Here is a 16,842-nt window from a genome sequence, read left to right as displayed (position 1 = left end):
CCAGTAACCATTTAAATGCCCTTAAGGTTGGTGAGTCTACTACTGTTGTAGGCAGTGTATTCATGCCGCTACTACTGAGTAAAGAAACTACTTCAGATATATGACAGATGTCAATCACCCCTCAATTTAAAGCTATGCCTCCTCATGCTAGCCATTGCCATCCAAGAAAAAGGATTCTCTTGCCCACCTTATCTAACCCTCTGATTATCTTAAATATCTCAATTAAGTCACCTCTCAACCTTCTCTCTAACGGAAACAACCTCAAGTCCCTCAGCCTTTCCTTTTAAGACCTTCCCTCCATACCAGGCAACGTACTAGTAAATCTCTACTGAACCCTTTTCAAAGCTTCCACCTCCTTCCTATAGTGTGGTGATCAGAACTGTACGCAATACTCCCAAATGTGGCCTTACCAGAGTTGTACAGTTGCAGCATGACCTCATGGTTCCAAAACTCAATCCCTCTACAATAAAAGCTAACACTGTATGCCTTCTTAACAACCTAATCAACCTGGGTAGCAGCTTTCAGGGATTTTCGTACAAGGACACTGAGATCTCTCTGCTTATCTACACTACCAAGTTACACTCCATCTACACTATCATTAGCCCAGTATTCTTTATTCCTGTTGCTCCTTCCAAAGTGAATCACCTCACACTTTTCCATGTTAAACTCCATTTACCACCTCTCAGCCCAGCTGTTCAGTTTTTCTATGTGCCTCTGTAACCTACAACATCCTTCATCACTATCCCCAACTCTACCGCCCTTAGTGTTGTCTGCAAATTTACTATTCCATCCTCTGTGCCCTCATTCAGGTCATTTATAAAAATGACAAACAACAGTGGACCCAAAACATATCCTTGCCAGACACCACTCGTAACTGAATTTCAGGATGAACATTTCCCATCAACTACCACTCTGTCTTCTTTCAGCCAGCCAATTTCTGACCCAAACCATTAAATCCCCCTCAATCCCATGACTCCATATTTTGTGCAGTAGCCTACTGTGGGGAACCTTATCAAACGCCTTACTGAAATGCAGTTACACCACATCAACCCTCATCCACGTGTTTGGTCAACTCAAATAACTCCGTTAGGTTTGTGAGGTACAACTTACCCTTCAAAATCATGTTGACTATCCCGAATCACGCATTCCTTTCTAATGATTGGAAGCGATAGGATTTATAATCTTTTCCAACACTTTACACTCAACCGAAGTAAGGCTCACTTGTGTATAATTACCAGGGTTGTCTGTACTTTCCTCTTGAACAAGGGAACAACTTTTGCTGTCCTCCAGTCTTTGGCACTATTCCTGTAGACGATGACAACATAAAGATCAAAGCCAAAGGCTCTGTGATCACCTCTCTGACTTCTCTTTGAATCCTAGGATAAATTCCAACCGGCCCAGGGGACTATTTTTACACTTTCCAGAATTGCGAACACCTCCTCCTTGTGAACCTCATCTAGTTTAGTAGCCTGTACCTCAGTATCCTCCTCGCCAACGTTGTCTTTTTCTGCTGTAAATACTGTTGAAAAATATTCATTTAGCGCTTCCCCATCTCCTCTGATTGCATGCACAACTTCCCACTACTTTTCTTAATTGGCCCTCATCTTACTCTAATCATTCTTTTATTCTAGATATACATCTGGCCTATATCTAATCTAATCCTTTTTACTTCCCTATGTTTCGTGATTCCCTGTACCAAGAAAACTTAAACATCCAAGGCTCCCCTTTGTATTTTGCTCCAAATCCACACCACTGACACTAAATCTAGTTTCCATATGGCTATTTGCATTTGGAGTTCAGCACCCTTATTAACTGCACTTTGTGCATTTACTATACTTCCATCTCTTGGATATCTCTTAGATATCTCTTAGATGTTTTGTATGATTCTAACTTATTGTGTAATATCTTCAAGATTATCTATGCCAGTGCACCTTGTTTCTACCCCTTATTGCCTAATCCCCTGCAAATTCGATTCCATCCTTTTCCCCACAGTACTGGTTATCCTACCTGGATGAATGTTGATATTAACTTTGTTCGTATGCATTCCACTCTGACTGACAGAACTGGTTCCACTCTCTAGGAGTCTGAAGCTCTGCCTTTTCCACTGTTTTTAGTCATGCATTCGAGTCATAGAGATGTACAGCATGGAAACAGATCCTTCAGTCCAACTCATCTATGCCGACCAGCTATCCCAACCCAATTTAGTCCCACCTGCCAGCACCTGACCCATACCCCTCCAAACCCTTCCTATTCATAAACCCATCCAGATGCCTTTTAAATGTTGCAATTGTATGAGCCTCCACCACTTCCTCTGGCAGCTCATTCACGTACCACCCTCTGCGTGAAACAGTTGCCCCTTAGGTCTCTTTTTTTATCTTGGAGAAAGTGAGGATTGCAAATGCTGGAGACCAGAGTTGAAAAATGTGATGCTGGAAAAACAGAGCAGGCCAGGCAGCATCCGAGGAGCAGGAGAATCGACGTTTCAGGCATAAGCCCTTCTTCAGGAATGATCCCTGAAGAAGGGCTTATGCCCAAAACGTCGATTCTCTTGCTCCTTGGATGCTGCCTGGTCTACTGTGTTTTTCTAGCATCACATTTTTCAACTCTTTTATATCTTGCCCCTCTCACCCTAAACCTATTCCTCTCTAGGTTTGGATGCCCCCCACCCCAGGGAAAAGACTTTGTCGATCTATCCTATCCATGCCCCTCATGATTTTATAAACCTCAACCTCTGATGCTCCAGAGAAAACAGTCCTAGCCTATTCTCCCATGGGGAACCTTGTAGAATGCCTGACTGAAGTCTGTATAGATCACACCTACCTCCCTGCCCTCATCAATCTTCTTTGTTACTTCTTCAAAAACCTCAATCAAGTTTGTGAGACATGATTTCCCATGCATAAAGCCATATTGCTTATCCCTAATCAGGCCTTGCCTTTCCAAATACAGCCGAACATATTTTTCCATTTCTGCAAACTCTAGCATGTACAGGTAGTTCTTCTATAACATGATCATTGCATCCTTGTTCAACCCCGTGTTTTAGAAAAATCCTGCTTTAGAAACAGCGCTTAAAATGTTTGCGACGTAATCGTGTTACAGCCAACACGTTTTAAAAGTTCGCTATTTTGAAACTATGTCACCAATTTGTCAAACATAATATAGCAAATTTGCGTGAATGAAATGCACATTATAGTAGAATAACCTGTAGTGCTTGGACTAATCCACAATTACTTTCTTTTTAGATACTACTTTTTAACTTGCTCAACTTCCAATTCTTGCAAAACTGACTCTGGGACCACTTAATCCCTATTGTTGATTGGCCACAATCTTTGTTCCTCCATTCCTCTCAATGATGTTCCTTAGTCTGGTAGCAGAGAGGCAGCCCAACGTATGGGTCTCTCATTAATGGTCTGTCTAGAATTGTGTGACCCAAGACTACTATGCAACCTCACTCTGCTTTATTCTCCCATGCACTTTCTTCCCTCCAGTTCACATTAAATATCTAGATATTTAGCTTAGTTATTAGTTTCAAATCCTCTGTCTCTGTCGTTTTACTTCTGTTGAGTTGTGTGTGAGGAATGGCCTGCTGAGTCTCTCCCAAATTCCTGAAAACATCAAATTTTTAGCAGTTTATGTTTAACCCCACTGTCAACAAGCCATAAGACATATTATGAGAAAAAACTTGAAACCTGGACTTTTCAGCCAAGTGCCTGAAAACTGATCTTGTAGAATTCTATAAACAGTACATAAATGAACACTAATTTGAACACTAATTTAAACTAAATCCCGATGGAACATGTTTGAATTATAAAGCATTCATTAATGATTGATGGAAAACCGTTCTTTGTACAACAAGTGATCATAACGTGGCTTGAGAGTAGAAGAAGCAAAAACCTTGAAGATATGGGGACATGTAACAGGAATATTTGGTCTTTTGCACCCTTGAGATGTGGTAAAATGGCCTTGCCTATTTGTGATGAATTCTAGTAATATGTTCTACTCAGCTGCTGAAGTGGATCCAGAGCAATTAATTTATTTACAATTCAGAATTATCTTTTGGATCAGTTTTTTTCCCATATAGATTATATATAGGTTATCCTGCTTTACTTTGTGTACTACCTAAATAAAATTTGTTTAGCTCTCCAAAATGTAGATATTTTAGTTTGTAAGATGTTGCTCAGAGAAGGGTAAAGACTGATTGATTGTTTTTTGATCCAAATTAGCTGACTAAATTGATGTGTTTTTATTTCAGATGTTGAATGTGGTGGTGGGTTTTATGTCCGCAGTTTGGTTAATGACCTTGGCAAAGGTAGGAACAAAGAAATAAATTTACCTTGTAGCAAAACCCAATCAATAAAGATTAGTGTTATTCACAGTTTTCTTTGCTCTATTGGAGCAATACCCATGAAATTAACATCATATAATAATGTAAATGTTTTTATTTTTAAGAACTTTCTTCATGTGCCCATGTAAAGGAGTTGATCAGAACCAAACAGGGTCCTTTTACACTGGATGAACATGCACTTCAAGAGGAGAAATGGACAATAGTTGAAATAGTAAAAGCGGTAGAGTCCGGCGTGCAATTAATTCCATCTGAAGTGGCATGTAAGAAATTGAAGATAGATTCTCAGGACGACAGTGAACAAGTGAAAGAAGCTACTTGATATTGAGTAACATTTCTTGTTGAAAAAGCAAAGTAAGGAATACAGTTTAACCTGAATTATTCTACTGTATGTTTATGATCTGAGCAATAAACCAGTCTGATTAATAGCACTTTAAACATTTGCTTTGAAAGTGCCAAGGATTTTGACTTTTTGTGTTGCCTAATGTGTCAATCCAGCTTCATAAGTTTGAATGATGTTTGGATGATGGTTGTCAACAAGAGAAGGTCACTTAACATCAAGATATTTTGTTGAAATGTTCAAGTGAGTTCTCATTTTTATACAAGATATAAATAAGTCAATAATTATTAAATATTAGACAAATATAAAATTTGAAAACTTACTTTTGAAGTTATATTTGATCAATTATTGATATCAATACACAGCAATGAAAAATGTTCATTATAATCCCTGAAGGTGAAGACTTTCATATTGAAGTTTATTGGATTTTACCCGACAACTTTGCAGCTGAGCTATGAGGTGAAATATTGTCTTCCTTGTTAGAAATGACCCCTTTACTCCCTAAGGCAATTCATCCCTGCACTATATCTATTTTGTTTAAAATGTGTAATGTAGGTCTGTCACATGTACTAATCAAATTCCATTAAAAGTTCAAGACAACATTTTAAAACTGTTAGCAAGTTTTGAGAAGATTTGTAGCTTAGGTCGAGGTTCTGGATGTAGGTTTGCTCACTAAACTGGAAGGTTCATTTTTCAGGCGTTTCGTCACCATACTAGGTGACATCTTCAGTGAGTTTCTATATGAAGTGCTGGTGGCAGAGCCCACTTTCTGTTTGTGTTTTCGGCTTCCTTGGGTTGGTGATGTCACTTCCTGTGGTGATATCATTTCCTCTGGTGACATCTAGCCACCAGGATACATGAACATCAACTAGCCACAAAAAAAAAACCTACTCTTTCTAGTATCCTTACATACGGATGACAAAGGACACCACTTCGACTTGTACAACACATCCATCCTAGGACAAGCCAAAAAGAGACATGAACAAGAATTCCTAGAAGCATGGCATTCCAACCAGAACTCGATCAACAAACACACTGACTTGGATCCCATTTATCACCCCCTGAGAAAAAGAACAGAAAATGACATCAGAGGAAATGACATCACCACAGCAAACTACATCACCAAACCAAGGAAACCCAAACACAAATAGAAAGTGGGCTATACTACTAGTGCTTCAGCCAGAGGCTCACTGAAGATGTTACCTATATGGCGGCAAAATGTCTGAAAATGAACCTTCCAGCTCAGCAAGCGAACCTACATCCATTTTAAAACTGTCTTTAAACAAAACATTTTCAAACTAAAACAGAAATTGTTGGCAAAATCCAACTGGTCTGGTAGCATACGTGGAAAGAAAGCAGAGCTAACAGTTCAAGTCTCTTGGTGACTCTTCGTCAGAACTCCTTAGCCACTGGGCGAAATTAGTACTTTATGCTGACAACATAATTGGAGGGATGGAATGAGATGAGCAGTAGTGGAGAGCCCAGAGAGATAAGAATGGATTAGATAAACAAGGAATATATGGATAATAGGCCAGGATAAAAGAAATTCTAAAAAACTATTAGCTAAGTATAGGAGAGAATGGGTGAGCTGTACTGAAAATTACCTATACAATGTGATAATAGGCAGAGGAGTAGGTGAGAACAGATTTCATAACAGGACTGGGTGTGGGGTAAGTAGTAAACATTGGAAGCAGGCTTTGAAGTTATTGAACTTGATTGAGTCTTCAAGGTTTCAGGGTCCCCAACCAGAAAATGTGGTGTTATGCTTTGTGCTTGCACTGAGTCTTGCTGGAATCCTGCAGCAGGGTTCTCTCTCTCTCCCTCTCTCTCGCCCTCCCGCTCTCTCTCTCTCTCACCCTCCCGCTCTCTCTCTCTCGCCCTCCCGCGCTCTCTCTCTCGCCCTCCCGCTCTCTCTCTCTCTCGCCCTCCCGCGCGCTCGCTCTCTCTCTCTCTCACCCTCTTGCGCTCTCTCTCTCTCGCGCTCCTCTCTCGCTCTCGCTCTCGCTCTCGCTCTCGCTCTCGCTCTCGCTCTCGCTCTCTCTCTCTCTCTCTCGCTCTCTCTCTCTCTCTCGCTCTCACCCTCTTGCGCTCTCTCTCTCTCGCGCTCCTCTCTCTCGCGCTCCTCTCTCGCTCTCTCTCTCGCTCTCTCTCTCTCTCTCTCGCCCTCCCGCTCGCGCGCTCTCGCCCTCTCGCTCTTCCTCCTCTCTTTTTTTTCTTCCCCCCACCCCCGAGAGTCTGAGGGACTTGAGGCTGTTTTTGTTGGAAGAAGGTTGAGAGATGACTTAATTGAGACATAGGTTGCACAGCGAGAGTTCTTTTTCCTCGGATGGCGATGGCTAGCACGAGGGGACATATCTTTAAATTGAGGGGTGATAGATCGATGTAGGACAGATGGTCAGAGGTAGTTTCTTTACTTGGAGTAGAAGGGGTGTGGAATGCACTGCCTGCAATAGTAGTAGACTCACTAACCTTAAGGGCATTTAAATGGTCATTGGATAGGCGTGTGGTTGAGAGTGGAATAGTGTCGGTTAGATGGGCTTCAGATTGGTTCCACAGGTCAGCACAACATCAAGAGCTGATGGACCTGTACTGTGCTGTAATGTTCTATGTTAGCAGCTGCTAAATAACACAAAATATTATGCTGTGAAAATCTCCTTGAAGCCCAGTGGAAGATTATTTTAGCTTCTCATTGAATTGAATAGCTTTTTCATGTAAAAATATGGTGAAAGATACAATGTGCTTCAGTAAACCTCAAATCCCATGATATTGTGGGAGCCCCATTGCATCGGACTTTCCCCCCTCAGCATGACCTGACTTTCTCTTTGGCCTTGATCTCAACCCCAGCCCATTTCACTCTCTGGTTTTTGATCCTCTTCCATGGCCATCTATCCACGGTTCATTTTTCAATCATCCATGGTCATATTACAATACATTTGCGCTCTGGTTTGGCCAAAATAGAGTTTTTGCCAATGCAAAAGGGAGATTGGAAGAGTTCAGAAGAATGAGAGGAGATTTAATTGCAAAAGGTATTGACAAGGGAGAGAGGCTGTTTCCTCTAATGAGGCAATCTAGAACATGAAGTCACAGTTTTAGGATAAGGGGTTGCAGATTTAAAACAACTAAGTAGAAATTAAAAATAAAAAAAATTAAATATTAACTCAGTCTGAAATTTTTAAATATTAAAATATAGTGCACTTCTCGAGTTTTTATGTTACTCATTGACACACAATGACTCCTCTATAAAGCTGAATGTCAGATATAACAGACGTTATTTTCTTCTTGTATCGCAATCCACCAAGCAGAGGGACCAGAGCTAGAGTTAGAAGACTTTTAGGCTAGTTAATTTCCCAACAAGCATCATTTGATCTGTTAAGTGAAATTTACTATTACATCCATCTATCCTCCATCCTTACAATCTAAAATACCATACTTTACAGACCAAAATACAGCAACCAAAACTAAACTAAAACCATTAAAACAGTTCTAAAATCTAAAATATTAAAACATTTAACATCAATTATAAAACTAAAATCAAATCTAAGACACACCTAAAACTATTTACCAAGAATAATTAGAAGTTCATTTAAAAGTCTGTAAACATTTGAAGCAGTTCTACAGTCAATAACGTTGTCAAGGTAGAGGTTTCCTGAGCAAATACTTTAAATTACTCTATTCCCAGATGTTCCATCAGTTTATTATTCGTATCAGTCCATTTTCCCCTAGCTCCCATAACAAAATCATTAAAGGAGAATAATTCACTTAGTTAATTCTTTAATCTCCTCCTGAAGATGTTTATATTTACTTGATTTTTCATCCCAAGCTTTCTCCAAAGAATTGTTTTCATTTTTGAAATATACAGTGACACCCTCTACCGTCACTTGTTCTTCTTTCCATCCTTATCCCATAATCAAGATTCTAAGTATGCTTTCCAACCATATTTATCAACAAATTTTTGAAGCTTCTCAATTCTATTGTGTCTTTTTATCGTTGCCTGTTTAACAAATGGGCACTATCCAGAGATATGGGGCAGGGTCTCCAAAGATATTTCACATCTACGATAATTTTTGTTGATCTGTGGTGTACCATGGGTTAACGTAGTTTTTGTGGGATATAAGTTGGTTTGTAATAACATAATATTAATCAGTCTTAATGTTTTAGTACATTATGTGTTTTAATCCACGCATTCGACAATTTATCACTTTTAAAATCCCAGACTTTGACAGGGAAGAGACGTCCAATTACTCATTTCCTTTTCTCTTCAGCTTCTGTAATTAATGGTAATACCGTCTATAATTTTTCTTCTTTCTCTTCTGGATCCATCTCTTCTCAAGTCTCGACCACATATTGGGGGATCTCAAACTTATCTAAGATTATGTAGTTGGCCTAGTTCCATTATTTAACTAAAATGTCTTCATTACTAAATTGAAAAAGGCATGCATTATCCTACCTGATGAATGATTAAAGGCCTCATGTCTCCTAATAATTGTGTAGGTATTTGAACCGCTAATTTTGGAATCCCTAACCTCCGACCCTGTTTTTCACATAGAGTATTACATCAAATACATATGGTGATAAACGTAACAGCTCTTTAAAAAACCTCTAATAATTAAATCCAATTTACATAATAAATTCTGGGAGGCCTCTATAATAGCTAAATGATAATATAGTCTTGAAAAAATAAGTTTTAAACAATTCAACTTTCTGCATAGGACGCAAAGCGGTTTTTTTAAAATTCCCAATCCATTCCTGTAATTTCAGCTCCCAGTCTCTCAAAGGGTAACAAATCTGTGGAGTTCAGAATCTTGAGTGCAGTGGATGCCTGGATATTTAGGAGGAGACAGATGATTTTTAATTAGTAACTGATGGAAGGGTTATGGAGTGCAGCCAGGAAAGTGGAGTTGAGGCTAAGATGAGATCAACCACGATCATATTGAATGACAGAGCAGGCTTGAGGGACCGAAATGTTTACCTGCTTCTAGTTCTTCTCAATTTTCTAAATTCTCTTGTTTTGAAAGACTGGAATGTTAAACAATAATTGAAAAACATCAATCATATAACATGGGTGTTTTTTAAATAATTGGTGGCTAAAATATTTAGAAGAAATGTAATGGTAGGTGTTTATAATTGCTGTTTTGTAAAGACTATTTCTTATAAGGGGTCAGCTCTTTGGTGTACACTTCACTGGATGCAAACTGTCCTACAATGAATTTCCCAGATGACTATTATTCATGGAATTGATCAGAAATCAGGTTAATCTTATTGCTTAATAGCCCATTGCTGCTGCAAAATGTAAACTTGTCTAATCTAACCTTCCATGGTCTACTGAGTTTGGCAGTGAGGTCAGTTTACACACTTCGGTGCTATAGATAATGTCAACTAACTCTGCACAGGTGGGATTATTGAAGCAAAATCCTGACATTCGATTTTTCTCAGCTGACTGCTGAGACATCAAATGTGTTTCTTTTGTGTACTTATGTTTTTAGTCATGCCTTTTGTTTGTAGTTATTCACATGATTGAGCATTGTCAAGTTGGATATAAGTCAGGCAATTTGTGATAAATGGAGAAAAAAAAAGTTCTTGTTTTCCATCTTGTTAACTATTTGGTGCTCGCTGGAGCAAGTTTTTGTTTGAACCTACTTCTATTTTGAATTTTGTCCCCTCATTATTGCTAATGATCAGAGAACCTAATTGAGAAGATAAACCACTGCAAAAGGCTTAATGCCGATGTACAAATGTGTCATAAAATGGAAGCTGTGAAGCAATGTTTATAAAGTAAACATTTAATCACGCAAATCTTATTCTGAAAATCACAACTAAGAAATGGTTCCCTTACTTGCATTTTCCATTTCATACTGATTTTTTTTGTATTTATAATCAAAGACCATATGCATATTGGCCATTTGGAAGGTCAAATTGCATTCTTTGCAAGAACAATAATTTGCATTTATGTTACACTTTTCACAAGTCAAGACATCCCAAGGTACTTCACAGCTTCTGCTGGCCCTTCGCATTCCAACAGTAGAAGCAATTCTGTTGTAACTTTTGCTAATCTGTTTGATTCATCCAATTTATAACCCAGCATGAAATCTACGGCATAAGTAATTAAAGATAATGAGCTACATGTTCTCAAAGCTTCACACGCAGCTGTCAGAAACTAGGTTTGTGTCGTGTGTCGTGTGGCATGCATTCCTGGTGCTTGTGAATTCCCCATTATTAGATGAAGGTTCATGTAGGTGAACAAGAAACTACTGACATCCATGGATGGGTTGAGCACCAAGTCCTCATGCAGCAGAGCAAAAGTGCCCTACTTCATCAATGATACATGCTATTTTGATTTGATACAACCACAGACATTAATTTTGGTTCCTCTGCCTACCTTAATTTTTGTGTTCACATTAAAGTTACAGTTGCTACCTCTACTGTAAAGCACTGTAGTGGAACATGGCCTGATCCTCCTGAAATTTCTAATAGAAAATTAAAGCAACTTTTCTTTTTGGTCAGATTGTTAGTGCTACTCAATTTTCATGCAATATGTGAACCTACAGAAGGTGAAAATCAGGAGTATAATCTCAGAAAAGAATTCATATAATTTGCAAAGTGTTTAAATAAATCAAACTGGTAAAGATGGCAGGATGATCATCTTGCTTCATAGGGGGTTATCCTCCAGTTGTTCTTAAAAATATAGTATTCAGCAGCCTTTCTGATGCGCTGTAGTCTGTACAGTGTAGGTATGCCTACAAAAAGCAGCGCAAACCCAACCCAGCCAATTACCATCCTATCTGTTTATTCAGCAAAATGATAAGAATAGTCAACAATACTGTAGCGTGTCACTTGTAAAGATATAACCTACTCGTTGATGTTTGACCAGGTCTCAGCTCCTGCCTTCATTACAGCTTTGGTCTAAATGTGGACAAAAGAGTTGAACTCAGGAGTGAGAGAATTCTCTTGACATCAAGGCAGCTTTTGACTGGGTATAGCACGAGGCACCTAGCAAAGCTAGTGTCATGGAGTCATCCAGAAACAGACCCTTCACTCCAATTCGTCTGCACTGACCAAACATTCTAATCTGACCTAGTCCCATTTGCCAGTAATTCACCCATATCCCGCTAAACCATTCTATTCATGAACTCATCCAGATGTCTTTGAAAATGTTGCCATTGTACCCGTCTCCACCTCTTCAGCTGGCAGCCCGTCCTATACACACCCCACCCTCTGTGTGGAAAAAACTACTCCTCAATCCTTGTTAACCCCCCCCCCCCCACTCCCTCCCCTCTCTTCGCCCCCCCCACCACCACCACCACAAATTTAGTTTTGGACTCTCACATTCTAGGTAAAGGACCTTGGCTGTTTTCCCTCTCAAGGGAAAAAAAACCCTAGTCTATTTAGTCTCTCCCAATAAATCAAACCCTTCAGTCCCAGAAATATTCTTGTAAATCTTTTCTGCGTTTTCTCAAGTTTAGCAACATCCATCCTATAGAAGGGTGAGCAGATTGTAGGCAATATTCTAAAAGTTCTGTGCAGTTGCAACTCCTATGATGTCCCAACTCCTATATTCAAATGTTCTTGTAGATGAATTGAATGATTTATTATCACTTATATTTGACAATGAATAATTCATCCCAATCAGGCCCAATTTTGAATATTTTAAGAATAAAAAGATATAATTGGGGCAGCATAGTGGGGATCAGTGGTTAGCACTGCTGCCTCACAGTGCCAGGGACCTCTGTTCGATTTCTGCCTTGGGTGACTGACTGTGTGGAGTTTGCATATTCTCCCCATGTCTGCGTGGGTTTCCTCTGGGTGCTCTGATTTCCTCCTACAATCCAAAGATGCGAAGATCAGGTGAATTGGCCAAGCTAAATTGCCCATAGTGTTAGTTGCATTTCTCAGAGGTAAATTTTAAGTAGGGGAACGGGCCTGGGTAGGTTACTCTTCGGAGGGTTGGTGTGGACTTGTTGGGCCAAACAGCCTGTTTCCATACTGTAGGGATTCTATTCATTTCTAACCGAAAAAAGAGTCTATCTTGTACATTTGTTGCATTAGTTGCACGGTTGGGTGGGGAGAGATTATTGCATTCTGTAAGTTAGCTCGCTGAGCTTGAAGGTTTGTTTTCAGGCATTTTGTCACCATACTAAGTAATATCATCAGTGAGAGTCTCCTGTGAAGCGGGTGGTATGTCCTGCCTCTCTATAGGTCTTGGTTTCTTAAAGTGGGTGATGCCATTTCCAGTTCTTTTTTTTCAAGGGAAGGTAGATAGGGTCTAAATCGACATGTTTATTGTGGAGTTCTGGTTAGAATGCCATGCCTCTAAGAATTCTCGTGCATGTCTTTGTTTTGCCTGTCCTGTGTCATGTCCAGAACTCTAACCAGAAATCCATCAATAAACACATCGATATAGATCCTATCTACCTTCACTTGAAAATAAGAACTGGAAATGACATCACCCACCTTAAGAAACCAAGACCTATAAATAGAGAGGCAGGACATGACATCAGTGCTTCACTTCTGGTGATGAAACGTCTGAAATGAAAGCTTCAAGCTCAGTGAGCTAACTTACATACTTATTGTTTGCTTATCTGCGCTATTTAATTATGTGACCTGCCTGTATTGCTCATAAGACAAAGCTTTTCACTGTGCCTTCACACGTCACAATAAATTTAATTCAGTTCAATTCAATTCATCAACCTGAGCTACAAATTTTTTCAAAAATCCTACTTATTGTATTCTCTGTTACTAGAGATGCTCATTGCCTCCCCCCTCGCACTTTCATAGTCTGACTGTTAGCTGTCGCTATCTGACCAAATTTAAATGCTGTTCAAGCCTTGTTGAGTATGGATACAGACTGCTTCAGTATCTAACAAAACGTTATGAAATCATCAGCGAACATTCTCACCTCTGACTTCCTGATGCAGGAAACTCCATGTTCCTCACTTAAATTAACAAAATAATGCAAAATATTGTTGAAGCTATGAAGGTTTGGTTTGGAGACTTTGGACAATTCCATTTGAAATTCAGGATTTTTCAATGGCTTAATCCATAGATTCTGATGTGAGATAGGATGGTGCAGTTGCAGTGCAAAATCATATGCTGCATCAGAAAATGGTTGAATTGCCATATCAAAACTGGCTTGATATGCATTGGGAAAGAATTCTTTGTAATAGGAAAAAGTAATGTGCTTGAAACCTTTGGTAATTTGGCAAAATGTGTAGATTTCCTGATTCATTTTGGCAAAAAATGTAAATTTCCTGATTCATTTTGTCAAAGAACTGTATCTTTGCCTCTCTGTATATGCTGTTTCAATTTTCTAATTAATTTTCAGTTCCATCTAGAAGAACAAGATCCCCAATACAGAGGAGGCCTACTTGCGGAATGTTTCAGAGAACACCTCTGGGACACCCGGACCAACCAACCCAACAACCCCGTAGCTCAACACTTCAACTCCCCCTCCCACTCCACCAAGGACATGCAGGTCCTCGGACTCCTCCATCGCCAGATCATAGCAACACGACGGTTGGAGGAAGAGCGCCTCATCTTCCGCCTAGGAACCCTCCAACCACAAGGGATGAACTCAGATTTCTCCAGTTTCCTCATTTCCCCTCCCCCCACCTTGTCTCAGTCAAATCCCTCGAACTCAGCATTGCCTTTCTAACCTGCAATCTTCTTCCTGACCTCTCCGCCCCCACCCCCACTCCGGCCTATCACCTTCACCTTGACCTCCTTCCATCTATCGCATTTCCAACGCCCCTCTTCCCTACCTTTTATCTTAGCCTGCTGGGTACACTCTCCTCATTCCTGCAGAGGGGCTCATGCCCGAAATGTCAATTCTCCTGTTCCTTGGATGCTGCCTGACCTGCTGCACTTTTCCAGCAACACATTTTCAGCTAAAACAAATTGTACCCCATTCTTGAAAAAATGTTTATTGATTCTATTTTGTCCCTGCCTAAATGTTCAGAATCTTGCTTCTCAAGATCTAAATTAATTGTTTGCTCCAATCATCTCACCTGACAGTAAAATTTTGTTTTTGTGTGCATTGGAAATCTTTATTATAAAGTATAATATAAATGCTTGCTATTGTCATGTTAGTTATTGTCTGAAAGAGGCTGCGTCTTTTTTAGGAACTTTGCTCAATCCCTAACTATAAAAAAATTTTGTTCAAATACATGGTTTCACCCTTGATCTCTTTCTCTCTGAGCTTAGCTTTATGTTCCCTTCCAACTGGCTATATTGTTTTGGCATATTTTGCTTCAGTCGAGTTACAGCTTTAAAGTACATAGAAAAAGGAACTTATCATTGATTATGATTTATCAACGATTCAAAATGTCCAGCAGTCAAGCTCATCTGAGAATATGCAGATAGATTTATTATTTTAGTAATCATATTAAATTACAATTTACAAATATGCTTTGGTTGCTTTATTCTGAAATACATCAACTATATTAATGTTTTGGAAATTCCAGGAAAATTGTGAAAATGATCAAGATTCCTACTGTCTCTAGGATGCAAAGAATAGAATGCCATACCTTGTTCAGTGCTTTATAATTTGTTTGAAGCCAGACTGAGCAACACTTCCAGTTTTGTAATGCATGATATTGAATGATTCCTAATAAAATTGCATCAAGAATGGATAAGAGAATTATGTTGCCAATCATATAAACAGTCTCAAAAGACTCATGATTACTCTGAAGATAAAGCTGGCTGACTGACTGACTCTTCCACTTGTTTGTTCACTTCAATTGCTGTTTCATTAACTCTTAAGTATTTGAGGTTATGTTAAATTCAGACGTTTCCTTCCTTTGGTATGTTATCCAAGTTTAAAAGCCTGAGCTGCAGCAGCTGAGGTGGTTGAAATTACTATTAAGTAGCATGCAATGCAACTAAAGAAAACTACTTAACTTTTTTTTTTAAGTGCTCTTGACTTCTATTTTGAACTGCCAAACAGTTCTGCTCTGATTTGTTTTGAACAACTTCACGTTCTGGTTTTTGTTCAACATATCCAAAATTCTGTGGTAGCCTCATAAGGTGAGCTGGAAAAGAACTTCTCATCATATGCTCTTGATTCAAGTCTATTTCTCTGCGTAATTAAAAAGATTACATTTCTCTTGAGTTTTAATGATGCAAAAATCTTGGCCATATAATCTCTCCTGTCTCAATCCCAGACCTTTCATTTTGTTATTCCACCCCAACCCCATATGCTTTCAGTCATATTCACCTCAAAGTGTTGACTGTTTTTCTGGCAGCACCTGTGGAGCAAGAGTTGACGTTTTTGGTATAACCCTTCATCAGGACTGGGGAGGGGGTGGAAGGGGGCTGAGAAATAAATAGGGGGAGGGAAGTAAGGCTGGGGGAAAGATAGGTGACATGTAGATAGGTGGGCGAAGGTATATTGTGAAGTAGGTTGTGAAGTGTGGAGCAGATAGGTGGGAAGGAAGATGGACAGGTGGGTCAGGTCAAGCGGGCGAAGCGGAGTTGGAGAATTGGATCTGGGGTGGGGGAGTAAAGATTTGGAAATATCTCCAAATAGGATGAATGCACAGTAGAAAGGATGAATGCACAGAGTTACAGGAAGAAGGCAGGTGAATGATACTAGACCAAGTCATTCATTTAGGGAGACAGTGCAGATATTGAGCTGAGTAGTCTCCTGTGCTGTAATGATTTGTGATTCTCTGGATAAGACTGGATAGGTAAGTGTGGAACTGGGAGAGGGTAGTCCCATCCAATTTGATCTGAAAACAACAAATGCTGGTGATCACAGCGAATCAGATTGCATCCATGGAGAGAGAACGAGCTAACATTTTGAGTTTAGATGATTCTTCAGAGCTGGCGTGAAGTGTGGAGGGGGCAGCATTTATGCATGGGCGAGAGATATTGATGAATGATGGCACGCTCAAGGGTGAGGAGATAATGTTTACCACAATCGCAGTCACAGCAATACCTGTACATTTTAGTAAGGTTATAATTGATCTTTTTGTGTATTGTATTCTACATTTCCAAATGTAACCTCGAGCCACCACTTCCTTTGCCTAACAATCTATCCACTTCTGCCATAAAAAAAATTTACTATTTATAAAAAAATTTCTAAAAAAATTTAACTACTATTTTCTGAAGCAGAGTACACAAGCCTCAAGTCTGTCTTAAAATTGCAACCTCTAATTTTAAGTGTCCT

The 16,842-nt window shown here is 39.4% G+C and overlaps 1 protein-coding gene across 2 annotated transcripts in view; it reads left to right on the top strand.

Moving 5' to 3' along the window:
- The window catches only part of trub1 (TruB pseudouridine (psi) synthase family member 1), an 87,829-nt gene extending 71,872 nt beyond the window's left edge, over positions 1-15,957 (top strand). The window contains exons 7-9 of one of the 2 annotated variants that reach the window (XM_072557359.1): positions 4,250-4,306; positions 4,447-4,693; positions 13,999-15,957. In XM_072557359.1, the coding sequence (XP_072413460.1) occupies positions 4,250-4,306; positions 4,447-4,661 (272 nt within the window). In that variant the 3' untranslated portion in view covers positions 4,662-4,693; positions 13,999-15,957. Of the gene's footprint in view, positions 1-4,249; positions 4,307-4,446; positions 4,783-13,998 lie in introns of those variants that run through there. The other variant, XM_072557360.1, reaches the window with a different exon arrangement.
- The last annotated feature ends 885 nt before the right edge of the window (positions 15,958-16,842 follow it).

The sequence above is a fragment of the Chiloscyllium punctatum genome, chromosome 38, assembly GCF_047496795.1.
Source record: "Chiloscyllium punctatum isolate Juve2018m chromosome 38, sChiPun1.3, whole genome shotgun sequence".
Classification (NCBI taxonomy): Eukaryota; Metazoa; Chordata; class Chondrichthyes; order Orectolobiformes; family Hemiscylliidae; genus Chiloscyllium; species Chiloscyllium punctatum.
This window is presented reverse-complemented; position numbering and strand designations above follow the sequence as displayed.